The sequence below is a fragment of the Orcinus orca genome, chromosome 11 (assembly GCF_937001465.1).
Source record: "Orcinus orca chromosome 11, mOrcOrc1.1, whole genome shotgun sequence".
NCBI classification, from domain to species: Eukaryota; Metazoa; Chordata; class Mammalia; order Artiodactyla; family Delphinidae; genus Orcinus; species Orcinus orca.
This window is the reverse complement of record NC_064569.1, coordinates 65,742,202-65,764,646: the sequence shown is the minus strand read 5'-3', so window position 1 is coordinate 65,764,646 and position 22,445 is coordinate 65,742,202. Positions and strand designations below refer to the sequence as shown.

Below are 22,445 nucleotides of genomic sequence, written 5' to 3'. Positions count from 1 at the left end.
AAAATTTCAAACTAAGTGAAGATATTGTTATCACAGTTGATTCACATGCTTATTTAAATTAACATTCATTTAGTTCTTAAGGGGTTAATATGTGCCTAAGCACCTTCATAAACAATTCCCCTAAGAATAGCTCACAGCTTCTTGTGTAGATCAGGAGAGGTAAGGAGACAGACATATGAACAAGTAATTACAATATTCTATTTTAAGTGCTATGGATATTATGTTAAAACATATGTGGAATATCAGAAGAAGATGCAATTAATCATATCGAGCGCAAGAAACTACCAACTTTACCACAGAAGGTTTAAAACACAGGAAGAGATAAATAAAATACAAAAGATTGAGCATAGCTGTGGACAGTTACAATGACTGGCAGTCTTCATTATTGATGTCCTTATTTACATATCCACTGAGTTGTAGGGTAGAATTTACACAATTATCTAAGACCAGCAGTGATTTTGACATAAGTCTCCAACATGTTTACCAATTCTGTGGGCTGGAGGAAATGAGAAGTATACATGTGTTTTTCAATCACTCAGATATCACTGAGTATTTTTTAAAAAGATATACTGGGTATGCATGGGAAATGTAACCAAAACACATGTTACATACACTCCACATATATTCCTGTGATCTAATATCACAGTGCCCAAACTGGATTTAAATGTCTGGTCTAAGATTCCCTCACGATGCTTTCTGTTGCAGGATTGATAATTCCAAAATAAACCCCTGCCATACCTTAATTTAAATTTGAAATGTATGCTTTTCCACCCAAGTCCTTCTTTATCCTGCAACATACTCTTCATTCTTAGGGACTTATTTTAATCCTCAGGGATAACATTTCTCTTGAAACATCTTTTTTTGGGGAAAATTTTTTTCTCTTTATTTTTTCATACCACTATGAAGAAAATAAGTGTAACAGATGAAACTAGAAATCAAAAATTCTAGATGTACATAAATATATTTAGGAGGTTATACTATAGCTCTATAAATAAGCAATCAATATATCTTAAAGACTATGTGGACAATAGATTAATTGAATGTAATTAAATAGCAAAAAACTAGAAAAAGTAAAGTATATAGCCAAGGCCATCAACTGTATACTTATATTTAGGAAAAAATTAAAACTATAGTTTTTTCTTGTCTAGATAACTTCAAAAGAACACCAAATTCAACAAGAAAAATAAGGATATTATGGCATTCTGCTGGTGCTGTGTTCAGAGCAGTGCAAAAAGCTGCAAGCCTTGTCAGAAATACTATTTTTTCTTATTACCAGTGGAGTTCCAGTTATATAGACGAGACAAACGTTAGATTCCTTTATACTCTAGAAAGGTTACTCCTTTGGATCCTCCCTTTCTTTTTCCTTTACCAAGTTTAGCGGAGATTAGTGCAAGAGGAAGCAAATATTTTTCATTCATTTGAGTCTTACCCAAGAAATAAATACAGAGAGAATACTTCATTCTCATATAAATGTGAATAAAGCATTCATATCATAAATGTATTAATATTTGTAACATCAATTTTTACATTTGTAACATGAATTCAAAATATATTCAGCAATTGTTTTTATTTTCTTGTGAAGAGAGTTTTAGGTTCATTACTTTGTATATAATATAATTTCAAGTTGCAAATGCTGTTGTAAATGTATTGAGGGGTGATTTTTCATATTGTTTGAAAAGCTTGATAATTTTTACTGCTCGAAGGCTCAATATAATAAGAATATACATGCTTAACTTGTGGTAAATTTGAAACAGTTTGGAACAATTTCTGTGATTTTCAGTTTAACAAAGAAAGGAAGACATTTAACCCGCAGTATAGACTGGTTTCAGCTGCTCCTTATGTGGCTTGCATGACTCTTTTAGGAACATCCCAATGCCTCAGTATGTCTTTAAATATAGTGCCTTAACCTCTTTATTGCAGTCTAAATGTGATCTGATTATGTTGCATATGTTGAGATTAATTTATATTTAGACTGTTTCATATTGCTGTTCTCATCAACTAGGATTCTTAGATTTTTATCAGAATACCCATATTTTATACCTGCTATTTTAGGAAGTGGACATAAAACTTTACAATCATCCCTATTAAATAACAAGGACATCTACTAAGATATTTGTTGATATCTGCATTCCACATATCAGCAATCCTCATTTTCATGCCTTTGGGATGTTTGCTTTGTTTGCATCTATCCAAGCACTCATGAAAAAAGTATTCCCCAAGTCAAATCATTAAAGATTTCCTTCTAAGAAGCTCTTGTTCAGTTATGAATCAGCATTAGTTTTATGCATTTTTATGAACAATTGGATATTTGTCTAACAGCACTGGTACCTGGCAGCCCATCTGGCATATTTAAATATCATGAAGGATCCTCTGTGATTATCTTTGATATGAAATGTCCATTTATATATGTATTACTAATTTTCAGAGAATTTGAACCTAAGTAAAATTAATATTAAAATTCCAGTCAGGCATTAATTCTTTCTTATTCAAGATGTATTTCAGGAGTTAAGTACACCCAGTCACCTGAATATATTTCAGTTATCATTATACATTACTAAAATAATTGAGATTTTTAAAAATTTCTAATTAGATTCTAGATTCATAGTCTATCACTTGTTTTTTGTTTGTTTGCTAACTAGAAAATAATTTTGTAACTTCAACTTTAAAATTACTATGTATCTAGGTTTTTAGATATTTTGTGTATTTAACTTATATTCCCAGTTAAATCTTGCTAAAAAAAGAAAAAGACCATTAATTAAAATATACCATTAATAAATTACTAAAATGAATGTTCATTTAAATAATTTATTTCTATAATTAAAATGCACACTGTTATATTCCCATGGTAAATCAATGTTAATTCATAAATAATCTAAAACTCACCATGAATTCCATATTGAATTGAAGCTATAAACTTTGTTTTTTTTTTTTTAAGGAAAATTAAATTGCTGTAGTCATTTATTTTAGTTTAACCAAATTTCTTTCTCTGAACTTTTCTACTTTTGACAAATTTAATATGGAGCATATCTATAGATCTGAACATATAATAACTAAAACAATTTTAGAAGTTCTAAGAAAGCAAGGATCAAAGAAACACTTCTCTGAGTTTCATTTGTGTATGAAACATTTGGAAATCATTACTTTCAAACTAAATGTGCAGTCTTTGGTTCTATAAAATATAATGGTTTAACCTTTGGTATCTGAAAAGTATTTAGGAATTCCAGAGTAGATATATACTTTCCAATCCCTCAATAACAATGTAGACCTCAAACTAATACAAAATTAATTTCATGAGCAATGGACAACATTTTTCAGCTTCTAAGAATCCTTTGCTTTTAGACAAATTATTTTGTACTAAATGTCAAAGGAAAACATAGTTATTATTTTAAAGAAGTAGAAAGTTTTTTGCCTATATCTTATACTTAATCATTGACTGTTTTTCAGATGAATTCATAATAAACTTTTGAACTTTGCCTCCACTTACTATGAATCAATTCAGAACAAGAGGGGTTGATCTTCAACCCCATTGTAAACTCTGTCACGAAACACTAGAAGGACTTGCTTACAAGAAAAATCCCTTAATACAGTCATACTATGAGGTGACAATGTAGTCATAGTATTCCTGAGCACTTAAGGCTATATATACTTCAATACTTTTTCAAATGTGACTGTCTCTGATAATGTTAATGGATTCAGCACAGTTTAATATGTATGGGATGTACATTACTGCACATATTTTGGTTTTTCTTCTAGGTAAGGGAGCGACTGAGGGTTTCTTTAGAAAGAGTCTCTGCACTGGAAGAAGAACTAGCTGCTGCTAATCAGGAGGTAACATACCAAACTTTCTCCTCTTTTGAGGTGCAATATCGCTAACCTTATATCCCTTGTGTTTCACGTCACTTTTATTAAAACTGTCACAAAAAATAAATTACATTTGGTATATGCCACTGAACAAGACCTGTTAAAACTAGTTGCCAGAGTCATGCTTTCTGATTTCTGGTGATTCAGATCTGTCACTAAGAGATGAAAGGAGAATTATCATGAGCTAGTGATATGAGAGCTAGTTAGGTGGGGATTTAGAAAGACTGCAGTCAGAACGCCGGGCCTTTTGAGAAGTAAAACACAGCTCCAAAACTGGAAAACATGTCAAATATCTGTTAAATTTAGAAAATGTTACAAATGAAGCATCGTTCCCATGTTTAGTAGCATCATTGAATCCACTCTTTTGCTCTCATTCATAACTCTAAGAAAGTATTTTATAATCATCCATGGGATTTAAAGAGTTGTTTTTTCCTTAGAATATTTTACTTCTTTGGTTATTTGTCTACAAATGAACTTGGGTCATTAGATAAGATATAGATAGGTGAATAGGTGATAGATAAATAGATCTCAAATTAAATGTATATAGGGCACTAAAATAGCCCCATCTCTCTCTCTCTGTCTCTCTGCCTCTGTCTCTCTCTCCCTCTCTCAGATAATTTACAAGGCTACCTTTTTCAGGAGTTTATTCCAGGAATGCAAATGGGGGTATTATTGTTACTAAAACTATTTAGTAATAACTTCCTACTTTTAAATAATTAAGGAAGTGGGAGGCCAGTGTCATTAATTATAAGTCTTACCAAGAGATTCTTAACAAAGTAATATTTACATTTACATTTCACACATAAACAAATAAACATTTTCAACCATGCTAAAAATCTTGTTGTTACAAACTCCCTAGTTTTTTAAAATAAGCTAGGCCAATTAAATGAGCTTCTATAGGCTTTTGTTTGTCCTAGGTTCAACAATTTAAACTTCAGCAATGAATTTCCCATTCTCACAGATGGTTTTGGAGTTATCACCCTTTAACACTTTTCTTTATATAATCTCTCCCATGAAGACTTCATCCATTTCTCATCCATCCAAGGTTTCAATGATGACTCTGGTGAAAAAGAAACCAAATCTATAGCTCAAAGTCCATGCTCTTTTCTGAGCTCCACAAAAGATTGTAAACATTGGTTTGGCATCTCCACAGGACTTTGCTTTGCTAATGTTTGTATAAATTGTTCTCTGACACACGTGTTCAGCAGGGGTTAATCAAGGATTAAAAACCAGCTTAGGGTTTGATAATGAAGACATGCACTAAAGGGACTGTAACCACTTATAGGGACCAATTTTTCTAGTTTACACAAAGGCACCATATGTGCTAATGGGCCTGGATCTCCACTTAATTTTTCCTTGTGTCCCCTTAGGTTCTCTATGGTACATTAATGCAGTGAAATAATCAGTCTTCTTAAAAAGAATATGAGATAACTATATGTTCTGTTCTGAAAAGATCCAAAATGTTCTACTATACACAAAGGAAGAAGCTGCAGAGAATGCTCCCAATTTTGCACAATTACAAGTAATAATAACACATTATTATAGGACTAGGAAAAATAAATTTTGGGTATAAATACCAAACTGTTATTATTAGTTGTCTTTGGTATTTGCAAATATGTACTATATATTTCTGTAGTGTTTGATTTTTTTAATAAATTTTCATTATACTTATAAAGAAATGAAATAATAAAGATATTTTAGAGTCAGATGCCATTTTCCATATTAGATTATTCTATTGATAAATTAATAATAACGATAGCTAATATTTACCGAGTGCTTTAAATCTCTTGGCTCTAGTCTAAGTGCACATATATCAGCAAAATGATACTGGAAGTTAGGTACTACTACTGTTTTACAAGTGAGCCCAGAGAGGTTATTTCTCTTAATGTACCACTGTTCTCTCCTACTTGAAAATGTGGTTATCTTTGAATTTATCTTAGCTCTATGTATTCAGGTGATTCCAATCCATGCATTTAACTATGTCCACAGTCTACCCTACATCCATTTACTCTCAGCTTTTTCTATATACATTAAAACTACTGTAGTTCAGATCTTCATTATTCTCAACTGGGATGTTACAGTATGTTTTCTGCTATATAATTCTTCAGGGTTAAAACAGCTAAGCAAAGCTCCAATCATATTGATTATTTTTCATAATATTTTCAGACATGTAATATAATGTAACATATGCCATATTAATATACTACTAACATAATAATATAATTTACATATTTATATATGTTAAAATATAATGGTATCTACTACTAGACCTGTAATATACTATTGAGCACCTCTTCACTGGTCCTAACCTAAAAATCACCCTTAATTCCTATTACCCCTACTACTCTGAGTCATTCTAAGTTCTTGTTAAGTTATAGTATTCACTGTTTTTGAAAGCAGCCAACATTCTTCCTGACTCTAAATCTTACTTATGCTAATGTCTCTCTTGGAATGTCTCCACAACCCCAATTCACCCACTGAAATCATACTTTCCCATTTAAACTCAAGTTCAGACATCACCTTTTCAATGAAATCTTTTATGATTTCTTGCCAACAGTCATTGCTTCTTAGTTTAAATTGCTTAATCTCATTGCTTCAGCATTTATTATGACTGTTCAACAAGTATTAGAGTTAATTATATACCTGTCTAAGCCTAGTTCCCTGAGAAAGAGGGCTATGTCTTGCTCATTTGTGCTTATTTCACTCAGTACAGTGATATAAACCTTGTGATCAATATATATTTGTCAGATTGCATTGTATAGAGTTCATTCTACCTGGTGTTTTCACATTATTCCTTGGCTATCCCCTTAATAGATAGCTTGAACAACCTGAGGCATGCTCAATAAACAGCAATACACTGATCATATTATTAAATTAAGTTGTTATTTCAAAATATAATTATCGAGCAACTACTATGTGCAGAAAATTCTGTGAGTTCCTGACAGGAGGAAATAGAAAAAAATAAAATAATTAATAAAGCATTATGCAAATGTTTATATAATTTGCACTCCAGTGATGGAGACAAACATATAAACATATAAGTAAGATGTAATTTAGTACAGAACTAAATTAACATAAAATAGAGACCCAAACAAAGTGCAAAAGAGCAGAGAGAAAGGTATTCATTCTAAACCAAAGTATCAAAGAAGGCTTCACCCTTGAAGGAAAACAATGATTTGGCTTCAAAACTGTGGAGAAACATTTCAAGCTGAGCAAACAGTATGATTAAGGAAACCTAAAATTGCCTGTTTTAGGGATAATGGATGATACTGTATTGGTAAGAATTAGGGTATGAAAAGATATAGGAGTGTAGAGAGTTGATAGGATGCAGATCCTAGAGAACTCTGAATGCAAAGCTCAGAATTTGGAATTTATACTTTATGAAACGAGAAAGCTCTGAAGGTGTAGTTTTGTTTTTGTTTTGTAGTGTTTTGCTTTTTGGTTTTGGTTTTGGTTTTGGTAAAGTGAAATCCACTGAAAGTATGTTCTTTTTTTTTTCTTTTTGTGAACTGTGGGGTTGGGTGGAGTAGAGCTGGAAAGTTGGCAATCTGATATGGCTAGCTGACATAGTCATCTGATATGTGATTTTGATAATGATGCATCAATTAAACAGACATTTATTGAGCATTTTCTGTTTGCCAGTCATTGCATTAAGTACTGGGTATAAATATATTGATAAACTAAGATATTAATAAAGCAACAATTCTCTCAAGTCTGTTATGGAAGATAAACATGGTAAAAAGTAACTATAATAAGGAGTTATTATTTAAAGGATACAGAATTTCAGTTTGGGAAGATGTGAAAATTTCTGAAGTTGAATGGCAGTGATGATTGCATAACAATGTGAACGTACTTATTGCCTCTTAGCTGTACACTTAAAATGGTTAAAATGGTAAATTTTATATTATATACCTTTTATCACAATAAAAAGTAATTACAATACAATAAGACTAAAGTGAAAATGAAAGTACAAGCTTTAGTAGTATTACAAAGGAGAGTAATTAATTGTATGGGCATGAATGAGGAAAAGCAGATGGTGTTACAAAAATCTTCCTAGAAAATTCCTGCAATTTGCAACAACATGGATGAGGATGAACTTTGAGGGCATTAGACTAAGTGAAATAAGTTAGACAAAGAAAGACAAATACTGTATGATCTTATTTATATACAGATTCTAAAAATGTCAAACACAAAGAAACAGAGTAGATTGGTTGCCAGAGGCTGGGGTGTGCGGGAAATGGGGAGATGTTTGTCAAAGAATATAAACTTTCTGTTATAAAATGAATAAAATTAGGGGATCTGATGTACAGTATGTGCACTATAGTTAACACTGTATAGTATACTTGAAATTTACTAAGACAGTAGATCATAAATGTTCTCACCACACACACACACAAATAGTAACCATGGGGATGGGGATGAATTGGGAGATTGGGATTGACATATATACACTAATATGTATAAAATAGATAACTAATAAGAACCTACTGTATAAAAAAAATAAATTAAATTAAAAAAAAACTAATGGTAACTATGTGAGGTAATAGGTATGTTAGTTAACCTTATAGTGGTAATCATTTCATAATATATACATATATCAAATATTCACATTGTATACCTTAAACTTACACATGTTATTTGTCAATTATATCTCAATAAAGCTGGAAAAAAATTTTTAAATCTTCCTAGAGCAAAAAATTTACCTAGAATTTGAAGGGTGACTACAAAGAACTTGTCAGCTGGAGGTGGAGGAAGAAAAGGGAAGCAGGCAGTAGTAGAGATGGGGATGAGGCTGCAGAGAAAGGCAAATCTGAGTTAGGGATGCCTAGAGCCTGGGCTTCGTCCTGTAGACAATGATGGGTCAGTGAAGTGTTTTTAAAAGGGAAGAAATATAACCAGATTTTTAAGTTTGCAGAACAGTGTATAAAATTTAAAGATGAAAAAATATATATCCTAACCAAGGTACTGTGTTTATAGTTCAGATTTGTAAAAATCACTACTGTTTCTTGAAAGAAAGGGCTAGTGTTGCAAAATACAGAACTTGCACAGAGAACTTGAACTTGAACAGTCTGGCATTTCTTATGTTCTTTTAATAGTGGGAAATATAGATATAAATGAAAGAATCAAAACAATATTGTAAATAAATATATATACATAATGAAAATTTGCTGTCATTTTATGCCTCTTTGAATAGCCTTGCAAGGGCAGATTGTATTAACACTGAATACATTTTCCAGGCCATTGTCCTAAAAAAGTGAGTCCAGATTATTTAGACAGAGAAAATACAATCAAGTCTTTATTTCTCGCAGAATATTTTTGTTACTGCTTAAAATTAGAAAACTACAAAAAATGTACAGTAAAAGGAAATAAAGAGGAATAAATAGATTACCTTCTAACAATGTGTTCTCCTTTAGCAGAAGCCCATATGCTTTTTTAATTATTTAATTAAACCAGACAAAATGAATTATTCAGAAGCTACAGTAAATATTCAATTGACAGACTAATTTTCATACACAGCTGTACATATTTTAAAAGCTTTTCTGCATGATTGTATTATATATAAAAAAGAACTGGCACATTTAATTGTAGACTGAACTATATTTTTATGTTGCTTTCATTCTTTGTTTTTTTTTATTCCAACCACTGAATTTACCAACTTTCAATTTGAATTTTCTTAAGGAAATTAGCATTTCATGTTACCTCATCTACAACCAGCCTTATTCCTGAAGTCTAATTTCCTAAGGAAAAATTAAAGAACTTTATGGGCAAACCAGGTATCATTCATATTCAGAAGAATATTGGATCAAGATGGTGAGGGGAGCTAGAGGCAGCAGATTCACATTTTGGGGGTTTATAGGACCACGGAATACAGCCATTGTTTTAAATACATTATGCATTTAGTCATCACAACAGTCTTTTGAGTTGAGTTAAGAACCAGTACTCTGTTGAATCCATGGAAATGAATGGAAATATGGAAAAGGTAAATAGATATAGGCAAAGGTGGAACCTACCCCCAAAAGCAAATAAAAGGCAGGGAAGGAGCAACGAGAGATGTTATGTGAGACTCAAGTGAGTCAAGAATCCCTGAAGCAAAGAAATGATAGAAAGAGGGAGAGAGAGAGAGAGAGAGAGAGAGTGAGGGAGAGAAAGAGTTTTAAGTGTAGGGATTGGATGTGGTCGACAGTATTAAATGTCGCATGAAGGCATGTAGGAATATGTCTACTATGAGGTGATTAGATTTACAATTAGGTCACTGAAAATGTTTGCAAAGACAGTTTTAGTAAACTATAGTGGAAGGAGAATAGCTGTAATGAAAAGAATTTGAGTCAATTAGAAGTCTAAAAATGGGAGACAGTGAGGAATACTCATTTGAGAAGTTTGGCAATGAAGGAGAGAGGAGGCTAAAAACTAAATAATTAGGCAATATTGAAAGACGGCCTGTTGAAAATGCTTACAGCCAATGCAAAGGAAGAAGAGACAAAGGAGAAGGGATTATTGATGGACAACACGGAAGAGGATAAGCGTGATTTGGAGATCAATGGCAAGTAGTGGAACTCCTTCCTCTGAGAAATGCAGGAAGGAGAACAGAATGTGTAGTAGAGAGATGAATGAAGATTTTGATTTGGAGAGGAAAGAAGACATAGCAATTTTATCAGAGAGTCTTGCCAAGGAAATGGATTATCTGCTAAGGGAAGTGGAAACAGTTACTTTAATGAGTTTAAGGAGACTAAGAATACGATAATGTAGAATATGGCAAAGAGTCAATAAGACTAAGCAAGGGCATTTTAGGGTGGATGGTAGACCCAGAGGAAGTTCTCATTACATTACCCTGGCAAATTAAATAAAGCCAGTTTCCACAGAACTTATGAACTGAAGCAACATGGATTCACCATGGTATTTCCTTATCTAATCTATGAAGTTCTGTTATTCATCATAATTTGAAAGGAAGAGATACAAATATGAAACTAACATTGTCTCAGATGACTTTGGTCCAGAGGTAAAATGTTTCCCTAAACTTGACAGGGGTAAAAATCAGGAAGCTTCTGAAATCCATGAGCAACTCTATATTTAAATAGTTAGAAAGATATTTGATAAAGATGATCCAGAAAAACATGTGGAAAGTGGAAAAGTTGTTGAGCAGTAATTATTAGAAAAATTTGCCTTGGGGGAGCTGATAGCAATACTCACCTAAATTTATAGGATCACTTATTTGCAGAATTAATGAAATGACCAAGTAATTCTTTTCTTCAAATTAAAACTGCCATATCTGTCAGTGGAAAATTCCAGATGTAGAAAAAGACACCACTGAAAAAATTCTTAAGTTAAATTATTTCAGAACCCTAAAATTGATAATTATTTATCTTGATAGACCCTTTGCCAGTTACTCATTTTTTTGGTTCTCTTAATTCTGTTTCTTTCCTGTTCTATGAGATAAAAGCAGATTTAATACTTTATGTCTCTCACTGCCTTTAAAAAATGATTAATCTTACAACAGCTTTCTAATTTCCTGCATGTTTATGTATACCACACATCCTAATTCAGGTGATTAATTTAGTTTCATCATTAGTAACTGTATGAAACTGTTTTCATTATTAGTAAATTCCATGACCAACTGTGAATTAACATTCTAACAGAAAGTCAAATATAAGTTTTGTGCTTTATTAACATTGAAGCAAGTCACCATGGCTCAATTTAACAAAAAATAGTATTTTTTTAAATGACAACAGTGTTTGCAAAAGGTAAGGGCATCCTTGCAGCTCCAAACTTACATCCCTTGAAGACAATGAAAAATTCTTTACCAGTCTCCAATAAAGCCAAATGTTACGAGTCTCCAATAAAGTTATGAGTTAGGAGTCTCCAAAATGTTACGAGTCTCCAATAAAGCCACTTATTGGGAACCTACTCTTCCTGTTGGAGTTGTATCATTTTGGGTTAGAAAATTGTATAGTTCTTAATTGATTTTGTTTAATGGAAGAGTTTAATCATAGTTGAATGATGTCCTTTTTTGCTTTATATTGATAAACTCGAAGTTTCAACATTGTCAAACCCATAGTTATTTACAAAGGCCTAAGGTTCCTCATTATACCTCTAGATGTTTCTTTACTATACTGCATTATAAAAATAAGTGTAGAAACTGTAAATTACCCAAATTATTATCATCAATAGAAAAATGTCTTCTTTGCTGTTGATAATTGTAGTATTCCAGTACAAAGAATCTTTCCCAAATTGAAAGAAATCAAGACATCTTATGACAATGTTAAAACCCAACAGTGAAAAGAGAGCTAAAGAAATTGCTGTTTGCTACTTCCACTGCTTTTACTATTTCCAAGACCTCTATGAAGCAATTGTTTAAAATATAGTTTAAAATTGTCTCCTGTTGTTTATGAGACTTTTGAAGTCTGTTTGTAAGTCTTTTCAAACTCTCCTGTTTTGGTTAGAATCTTTTCTTTAACGAAAGTATAAGGTTTGTTTTTCTTGTGATGGCAGACTTGGTTGTTTTATCTTTGCACATGGAGATCATGAACTGTTTTTTTCTCTTTTTATTAATAGCAAGATCATGCTTGATATTAATACTTTGATCATAAGCATCACGATTATTTTACACATGTGTTTATTAGAGTAGTCTTATTAATTTTAAAGCTAAATATTTGAGAGATTACTTATCTTTTTAAAAATGTAAGTAGCGTACTGAAATTTAGTGAGGTACAAAGTAAAAATAAAAAAGAATAATAAATTCAAGTCAAAAGATTTCAGTTTGAGTTGACTCCTATATCTATCACTTACTGATTCTATAATCCCTGGCAATTTATTTAACCTCTCTGCACCTCAGCTTTTTCATCTGTGAAATGGAATATAAATAAATTTTGGACTAGCCTATCTTTCAAAGAAGTCATGATGTTTAGATAAAATAATATACAAGGAAACACTTTGTAAACTTGAAGTACTAAAGTTGTATTGCTATTACGTTCAAAAGGTGAATATCAGGTAGTTATTAGTTAAGTAGATGAAAACTCTCTTCTGTTGACAATTCAAACATGCTGATAAAATAACAGTACTTTATTTTATACTCAGAACAAAATCTCCTTTTATTAAAGGAACAAAAACCTTATTATTCATAGGATGATTCTGTAGCACATGCACTTTATAAATGACTTTGCAATTCACTCCTTTATGCAGCTTGTAAAAATAATAGCATCTACAAATTTGAGGGAGACTATTGTGTGCCTGGCTAAGCACTGTACATATCCCCCAACACACACACACACACACACACACACACACACACACACACACTTTTCAGTTAATCATCACAATGAACATCTGAGAGAATTGTAATTATTACTAGCATTTTGAAACTGAGGCTTCAAAGAACTAGGTGAATTGTTTTGCATGTTATCACTAGTCAGTAGCAATCCAAGTCCAGGATATCAGACTCCAAATTTGAGTGTTTAACAGTAGGCACAAGGCTGCCTGGCCTTTCTCTTAATAGCAAACTTTCTTTATATATGAAAACTGTGTTTCCAAATCAACAGTTTAACTTTTACCAGTTATTTAAATTCATCATGACATCTTTATATTTGTTGTATTTCTGTGGATTACTTCAAGGATCATAGTTTCACTATATTGACAGAAAGATAAAATAGGGATTAATTAATGACACGCATTAAATCAATTAGTTAAATTAACCTGCATTTCAACTGCCATATATTGGGTTGAAATTAAACATTTAACTCTACAGAAAAGATACATTAAAACATCTAGATGCTATTTGCAGTTATTTGGATAAATTCAATTACTGGATTTTAAACTTTGCATCTAAATGTTTTCCCTTGGTGTACGCTTCAGGGTGATGCTGCCTGAAGTCCTGAAATAAACAGCGTGATAGCATTGTATTAGTCCCTATACTTTCAGTGTAGAAAATGTGAGACCTCAAGTTCTACTAAACAATATCAGAGGATTTCGGCAGCACTTCTCTGTTCCCATTTCATTTTGGCAGGGAAGAACAGTGGATCTCAAATGTTGAGAAATTTTGAAGTTCCAAATAGGTGAGCTTTGGGGATGCTAAAAGGAAAGGTATGGACAAAAAGAATGCACGAATTGCTTTAATCTTGTTTTGTGTATGTGAGTGTGTGTGTAATTAGTAACTTGACTGCTCATGATTTTACTTTTTAAAAAGTTGATAGCAGAAAACATCATAAATTTGTTCAGCTTGTATTTACCATATACTATTTATTTGTCTTAGTCTTTTGGGCTGCTAAAACAAACTATTATAGACTGGGTGACTTAAACAACCAACATTTATCTGTCACAGTTCTGGAGGCTGGGTAGTCGAAGATCAAGGAACTGGCAAATTTGGTGTCTGATAAGAACTTGCTTCCTGGTTCATCGATGGTGCCTTCTTACTGTGTCCTCACATGGCAGAATGAATGAGAGAGACCTCTCGGATCTCTTTTATAAGGGCACTAAAACCCATTAAATATGGACTCCACCCTCATGACCTAGTCATCTCCCAGAGACCCCACCTCCTACAACTATCACATTGGGGGTTATGATTTAAGATATGAATTTGGCAGAGGGGGACATAAACATTCAATCCATAACACCATTACCAGCATTTAGGCAAACTGCGAAGCTCCGGGGCACAGTCATTCGCAAGACTGGCCTCACTTCTGATACCAACTGCAAGTTCATGGGGCTCCCAGATCCATTCTTAGTTTTGATAATTCACTAGAAAGACAGAACTCACTGAAAGCTATTGCATTTACAGTTATGGCTTATTACAGGGCAATGATACAGATCAAGATTAGCCAAGGAAAGAAACACACAGGGCAGAGTCTGGGAGGGTTCCAAATGCTAAATTTCCATTGTCCACAGGATGCGTTACCTTCCTTGAATTGATGTGAGATAATTCTCCAACCTGGGAAGTTCACTCAAGCTTTGACTGTCCAGAGTTTTTATTGAGTTTTATTTTATTCATTACATAAGCATAATTGATTGTTTGATTGTCCATGTGGTTGATCTCAGCCTCTAGATCGGGACGCAAAGACTCCTAAATCATATGGTTGGTCTTTCTGACATTACCAGTCCCAATTTAAGACTATTAAGTGTGACCAGGCCCATCCTAAGATCCACCGTAATTAGACCTCACCCTAAACGAAAACATTCATATCAGGTATGATGCAGATTACCTCCAAAAGCTGAAGGCAAAGGCCTGACCTCTCTTCAGGCAAAGCCAAATTCTTTGCTACACAGCTAGAGATCATCTTAACTGACTATCCTAACTGAAGATTTTTTAATGAACACTTAGTGTTAATAATATCTCCTTATTTAATAACATGCTGATAAAGCCAATATGTTATTTTCCACTCAGAAAACACTGTAATTGGGAGATAAGGAGGAAGAAAACCTATAGGTGGAATCAGAATATGTGTTGAGGAAGTTTTAAAAGATCAATTAACAAGAGAGAAAGTGAGAAAGGGAGAGAGAGAGAGCGAGAAAGAGAGAGAGGGATAGACGTGTGGAAGGGAGTGGGAGAAAGAAAAATATAGTTTTCTTAAGAGAAAATTGCAATACAGTTATAGTGTCAGAAATATTTGGGGGGCACTGTTTTGGGGCACTGGGCCGGGTCAAGCACTTAAGTGCTGTGTTTTCACAGGCTTCCAGGAAGTTTCAGTCATTTACCTCTCTTCACCTTCAGGTTTATGGATCCCCACATTATGAGATATTTGCTGTTATTAACAGAGAGAGTTTATTGAGATCCTGCTAACGTCTCATCACCTTATAGGCAGAATGTACTGTCACTATTTTAAAGATGCAGAAAACATGGTTTTAAAGCTTGAAGTAACTCACCTGAAATACACAGCTAGTAAATAATTGAGCAACTGCTCTTTTGTTGAGTCTATCCATTTCTTCAGATCCCTACTTTTAAAAACTCTTCACAAGGTATTGATTATTTCCCACTGATTCGCAGAGGTATAGCTATTTTCTATCCAAGGAATTGGATGGATTTACACTCTCACTGATGTTTCTGTTGTATCAAGAACAAAAGGACAGGGAAGGAAAATAAGTTAATATTTCAATATTAGAAAAAGAGAAATCTACTGATATCCTTTTAAAAAAATTATTCTTTCCGATACACAGAAGCCTCTCATAAAGAGGAGAAATAAAAAGGTTGTCCACCCTAGTGTACTAGTTCTCCATCCTGGCTGTACACCTGCCTCACCTGTAGAGCATCTGAAAAATACAAATGTATCCAGAAATTCTGATCCATCGTTAGCATGAGTCCTGGCCATCTGCACTTAAAAAATTACATAGTATGATTCTGATTTGAGCCTATAGTTGAGAACTATAGTAGAGAAAAATCGTGGGCTTTGAAGCAGACAAACATAGGTTCGACTCAGTCTGCCATTTACAAGCTATGTGACTTTTACAAATAGCATCATTTTATGGAAAAGGAAAAAGGCACAGAGAAGGTAAATAACTTAAGTTCGTACTGTCAGAAAGTGGTAGAACCAGAATTCTACGTCATAGTTCATGATCTTAATCAGTACTCTGTAAAATCTACTGGACATGTACCAAGTACTTTTTGGGTCTTGAGGACATACCAGTAACCAAGTAAGAAGTAACTCCCTGCCCTCAAAGAGCTTATGTTAGAAATTTTTGATTTAAAATTAATTTTAGGTAGAGAAAAATTCTATAAAACAAGTTACACAGAGCTATGGATAGAAAGCACTGCAAATATAATCCACACTTATTTTTAGGTTTTTTCTGTGTTCTCTCAGTTCTTACTTTTGTAATATTAACCAATGCCATCTAAAACATTCTTATTTAGACATGAGTTTAGCAAAGAGCATGTGAAAAAAACATATCCACTTCATCAGGTAATTGCATTTCAGGGATAATTTATTCTATGTTTCTACTTATTTAAGTGAAATTGGAAATAATGTATGAAAGTGAATAGAGAGAATAAGTCTAACAATCAGGAAGTAGAGTTATAATTCTGACTTTCACTGAGTCCATTTGAACAGTTTATAAAGAAAAAGATGGACGTGGGCCACTATACCAGGGATCAGCAGACTTCTTTAAAGGGCCAGCTAGTAAATACTTTAGGCTCTGTGGGCTAGAAGCTCTTTACCACAACTACTCTACCATTATAGAGCAAAAGCATCAGACAATTATGTAAATAAACAAGCTTGGCCCTGTTCCAGTAAAAACCTATTTATGAGCAATGGAAATTGAATTTCTTTTAACTTTTATGTATCACAAAGTATTATCCTCTTTTGATTCTTTTCAACCATTCAAAATGTGAAAACCTTTTTTATCTTGTGGGCCTGACAAAAATAGGCAGCCTGGAGGATGTAGTTGGCCACCCCTGCACTACATGATCACTTAGGTCATGTCCTAGAGGCTTACTCTGTCACAGCCTTCAGCAGCCTTTCACGGGGCTGCTGCCTCTACCTGCGATACAGCAATAGCAAGAAAAACTTCTCTGTACTTGAAGACTTCACATGCGTTGGTCCTCAAACTGAAGGGTGTATAATGGTCACCTGGAAGAATATTAAAATGCAGATTCCATTTTAATGAAATCTGCATTTTAAGGAAGCATCACGATGATGTTGAACTGCTAATAAGTATCTTGATCTAAATATAACATAAATATAGGACATAGAATCCGTAAACTGCAGATTACAACACAGTGAGATATGTATCACAATAGAAAGAAAGAGACAAAAATATGAAATGTTCTATGAGAAGTGGATAGTAAGAAGCAGTTAGAAGTTAGTGTGGGCAAGTGGAGAGAAAGTGGCAAGTACAAAACCATCATTCTATCTAGACTATTCAATTGGGTGCTGTGAATATATTCTGCCCTGGCTGATGACAAGAAAGGAAAGGAGTAAGCATACTCCAAACAGGAGCTGTAACCACCGCACCTGGGTATTTACTTTCCCCCTAAATGGTTCTGCTCTTCGCTAGCTCTGTGACTACAGGCGATTTCCTTATAACCTCTTTGCGTCAATTACCTCAACTCTAATAGAATTTACCTCATCAGGTTGTTGTAAGGGTTAAATGAGTTAATACACTGTCGACTGAAAAAAATGCACAATGTGAGAGTTGTGAGTTAGGTTTTAGTTGAGGCAAAATGAGGACTATAGCCCAGGAGATGGCATTTCGATAGCTCTAAGAAACTGCTCCGAAGAGGTAGGCGGGAAGGTCAATATATATGTGATTTTGGTGAAGGGGGAGTACCTGCAATCAAGTACATATTTTTTACAGAAGTTTTCTGCTAGTTTCATGAAGGTTACTGCTAGTCACGAGGAGTAGATATCACCATGAAGGATTTTAGTGCTTTTCTAAATATGAGGAGGTACAAGAATTGGGCTCATAAAATCTTCTCCTGAAAATATCTAACGATCTGAAGACCTGTTCTGCCAGTTTTTCCCAGAGCACAGAGTGCCTCAGTCTTGATCTCCACCCTGAACTCCTTTCACAGGGTGTTGAAGGTCAGCAGCTGCAGTGGTTCATAATTTAATCTTCGTAGAGGTAGATGGCAAGTGTCAATGGCAAGTGTCAATTTGTCGGTGACACATGTAGAGTGCTTAAAAGTGCTTGGCACGAAGTATCTTTCAGTAAATATTATTGTTATTGATGTTGACGTTGATCTTTTTAGCCATGATACTGTTCGACTCCTTTTTAATAAGATGATTGAACTGAGATCTGGAGAGGTGGAGTGTGTGTCCACCGTAGGACTGACCAGGTGACAATTTACTGGGGATGGGAAGAGGCTTACCATTCATTCTCTGTAAACTTCATTTTCTTCACCCATAAAAATAAGGTATAAAGACCACATAAGCTGTGGACCCTTCCCATTCTGGCATTTTATAATATGTACACATTTAAAAATCACATAAAAATAAAATTGAAATGCGTGCAAACGAATATAACGCAAGATTACTACCTTTAGAACCCAAGCAAATGGATTACTTTAAAAAGAATTGTTCAGAATAATGGGTTTAGTATGCTGCTTTTGTGATTTCTAAGGAAGGAACTAAATGGATAAAGACTTTTTATTGCCCTGGCTTGCTTTTTTATAAGCAAGGATGACTAATGGATATTGTTTCTGCCTTCTACAATTTCTCAAGTACTTTCAAGCACTTTGAAATGCTTTTCTTTCCCTTAAGACTCTTTTCCTTAGCATAACAGAGATAAAAGGAATTGTTTCAGGACACAGCCTATAATTTTGTCACTTCTGCCCTGATTGGAGGAAAACAACAACAACAAACCTCAACTATGTACTTACAGTATTAGCCCTGCCTGGCTGAGGAGGTCAAATTTCATGGTGCTGAAAGAATAGTATAGTCCATCTCCAAAGAGATTTATTTTATTTTTTTCATAGGCTTGTTGGACATTTTGATTTTTTAAGCATTATTGAGGTATAATTAATATATAAAAAATGTACATTTTGTACAAGTATACATTTTGATGAGTTTGGACATATGCATACATTCATGATGCCATCACCACAGTCAAAGTAATAAACACATATATCACCTCCAAAAAAGGTCCTTGTGTTCTTTTGTTGGTTTTGTTTTGCTTTTGTTTTTGTTTTTGTCATAAGAACACTTAGATTAGATCTATCCTCCATTAAAAAATTATTGAGGGGGCTTCCCTGGTGGCGCAGTGGTTGAGAGTCCGCCTGCCGATGCAGGGGACACGGGTTCGTGCCCCGGTCCGGGAAGATCCCACATGCCGCGGAGCAGCTGCGCCCGTGAGCTATGGCCGCTGAGCCTGCGCGTCCGGAGCCTGTTGCCCCGCAACGGGAGAGGCCACAACAGTGAGAGGCCCGAGTACCGCAAAAAAAAAAAAAAAAAATTATTGAGGGCTTCCCTGGTGGCGCAGTGGTTGAGAGTCCGCCTGCCGATGCAGGGGACACGGGTTCGTGCCCCGGTCCGGGAAGATCCCACATGCTGCGGAGTGGCTGGGCCCGTGAGCCATGGCCGCTGAGCCTGCGCGTCCGGAGCCTGTGCTCCACAACGGGAGAGGCCACAACAGTGAGAGGCCCGCGTACCGCAAAAAAAAGATATATATATATATTGAAAGAAAACAATTTAGGTGATACAAACCAGCTTTATTTAACACGTTGTGAAGTGGACAGTCTCTTTTCAGAAAACTACAAAATGGGATGGAAGGCAAGAAGCTTTTATAAGATAGAGAATAAAGAACAAGGAACAGAAAAATAGAAAATATCTGATTGTCTGGGCCCACACTGTTCACCTTGTTACGGGTGGGAAGACCCAGAGTTGGCTTGGTGTTTGGAGTTGACTGACTGGATATGCTGCTTTTCTGGTCATGAAGAGCATTTACAAGGACAGAGTTACCTAAGTTACCTAAGGTCTGGTTTGCTGATGTGGGTCCATCTCGAACCTAGAAAGTTATTTCAACACCTCCTAACATATGTTAAAGTGCACAATACCATATTGTTAACTATAGGCACTATGTTGTACAGCAGATCTCTAGAACTGATTCATCTTGCATAACTGAAACTTTATATCCATTGAGCAACAACTCCCCATTCTCCCCTGCCCCCAACCCCCAGAATGCACCAGATATCTTTTCTGATCTCTGCAGCTAAGCAGGGTCCAAGCCTGGTTAGTACTCAGATCACAGAGATGAATTTTAATGTGATGTTTTAAAGGATTCAAATATATGTTGATGGAAATATAGCACCTTTGGATTACTAAAACAGAAGGTTCATTCTAAAACATCCCAAATTTCCTGACAGCAGATGGACTGCAGTTGAATAAACAGATGACAGAGATGTGATTAATATTATCTAGACCTACCTTTATTAATTTAATAATCAGTATTTGCTTGATGAATTTAATACTACCTTGTATACATGAAATAACTAAAGAAGAAACTTTTATTCATGTCAGCATAATTCATAAAAGAGTAAATATTGAGACTTTTGAAGACAGACTCTTAGTCACAGAGCGTACCTGCTACTCTATAAACGTAAGTTCTCAATGGACTATTTAGTTTGCTGTGACCCTCTTCTCAGCATAACTCGGTTTCCTCATTTTGCTTTTCTTTTTTGTTTATTTGGAGGAGAAGGGATATATGTAGTCAGTTGTCCCTCTGCCTTTAGCTGAAGCCCAAACCAAATTAGCATATTTTGATACTTCTGACTTTAGAGAGTAAGGGACCTAGTGGTAGTGACTATGGGGAAAACAAAGAAGTAAGCCTTTGTTCCATGTCAAGAAGTACTTTATCATAATCAATACCTATAGTAAGTTCTATTTGCTTTTCTCATTCTGAGACAAGTGTTAAAAGGTAAACTGAGGCATATTAAAAATTTGTAAGCGTTTATTGGAAAAAAAATCAAATCGAGCAATGCCAAACCAGAAGTGGTCAGGAGTGCTCCACCATAGGAGCATGGGGAAACCCTCAGAAATAGTGCGGGAGCAAAGAAGAGAAATTATTTGATTGGCTGTAGCTTAAATCCTAACTGGCTGTTTGTGATCGGTTATCCTAAGCATTTGGTTGTGTAATCTTGAGGCGTCACAGGCTTAGATTTTGGTTTGCTTCTGTAGGTCGCTTTGGCATTAGAGCCACCGCAATCTAATGGCCTCCTTTTTTAATTAAACTATTTTTTAAGTAGGATTCTGCTGTCTTCTTTAGGGAGGGAAGTTATTAGCAATGGCATCTTCCAGGGTGATGGAGATTGCAATATACTTTTTCCATGACATTCAAAACTTTGAACTAAATTGCTGCCACCATTCTCAGCACTCAACACTGAATTATTGCAGTTGTTTACATGTGGTGTTGCACTTCTCAGTGTCATTTGTTTACATCAATGAATATTTTCCACCCCTCCTCATTTATTTATTTGCTTATTTATATTTTCAACTGAGGCTTGCTTTCTTGCAGTGAAAAATAAAATTTGTTCAGTATGTGTTTTTCTATTATTGACACTTTGGGAAAACTCTTTAAGACTTCTCTTTTGCTTTTGTTCTCTGGATTAATTCCTGTACTTTACCACACTAACAGCCTCCTTGGCCATTTTTATTACTATTCTTTCATCTAATGTCATTCTTAGCTGCTACTCTACTACAATAGCAGTACTGTGCCTTAACAAAGTCCACTAATACTGTCCAATTTAAGTTGTTTTGTTTATATGCTTCTAATGCATTTATATGCTCCTAATGATGCCAGCATTTGATTTTATTACCGTTTTAAATATTAAAGAATTATTTGAATAGTGGAAATAAATAAAAATAAAGAGTAACCAAGTATCAGAAAAATGTAATGACTGAAATACCAATTAGATGAAAAGGATAGAGATAGTTTGATAGACAGTTGTAATTTAGATCAGAATTACATATCAATAACTATACTAAAATACAGCTATTGTTGAATGTTATAGTTAACGTTGGAAATAGAAATCTTAATCATTCACTGTAAAAACAAATCTAAGGAAACATTTGAAATGTTATTGTTCTTTCAACCATTGTCTTAAACTTAAAACTAAAAATAACAGTTTTGCATGACAGTTACTGTTTTAAGAATGGTCTTAAAAATCTTTA

General features: G+C 34.2%; 1 protein-coding gene across 24 annotated transcripts in view; it reads left to right on the top strand.

Annotated features, from left to right (window-relative positions):
• PPFIA2 (PTPRF interacting protein alpha 2) overlaps positions 1-22,445 on the top strand; it is a 475,585-nt gene that overhangs the window by 294,751 nt on the left and 158,389 nt on the right. For 22 of the 24 annotated variants that reach the window (XM_049694321.1, XM_049694307.1, XM_033407163.2 and 19 more), the window contains one exon: positions 3,754-3,828. The exons of the other annotated variants lie outside the window; for them this stretch is intronic. In XM_049694321.1, the coding sequence (XP_049550278.1) occupies positions 3,754-3,828 (75 nt within the window). The remainder of the gene's footprint in view (positions 1-3,753; positions 3,829-22,445) is intronic. 24 annotated transcript variants of the gene reach the window in all.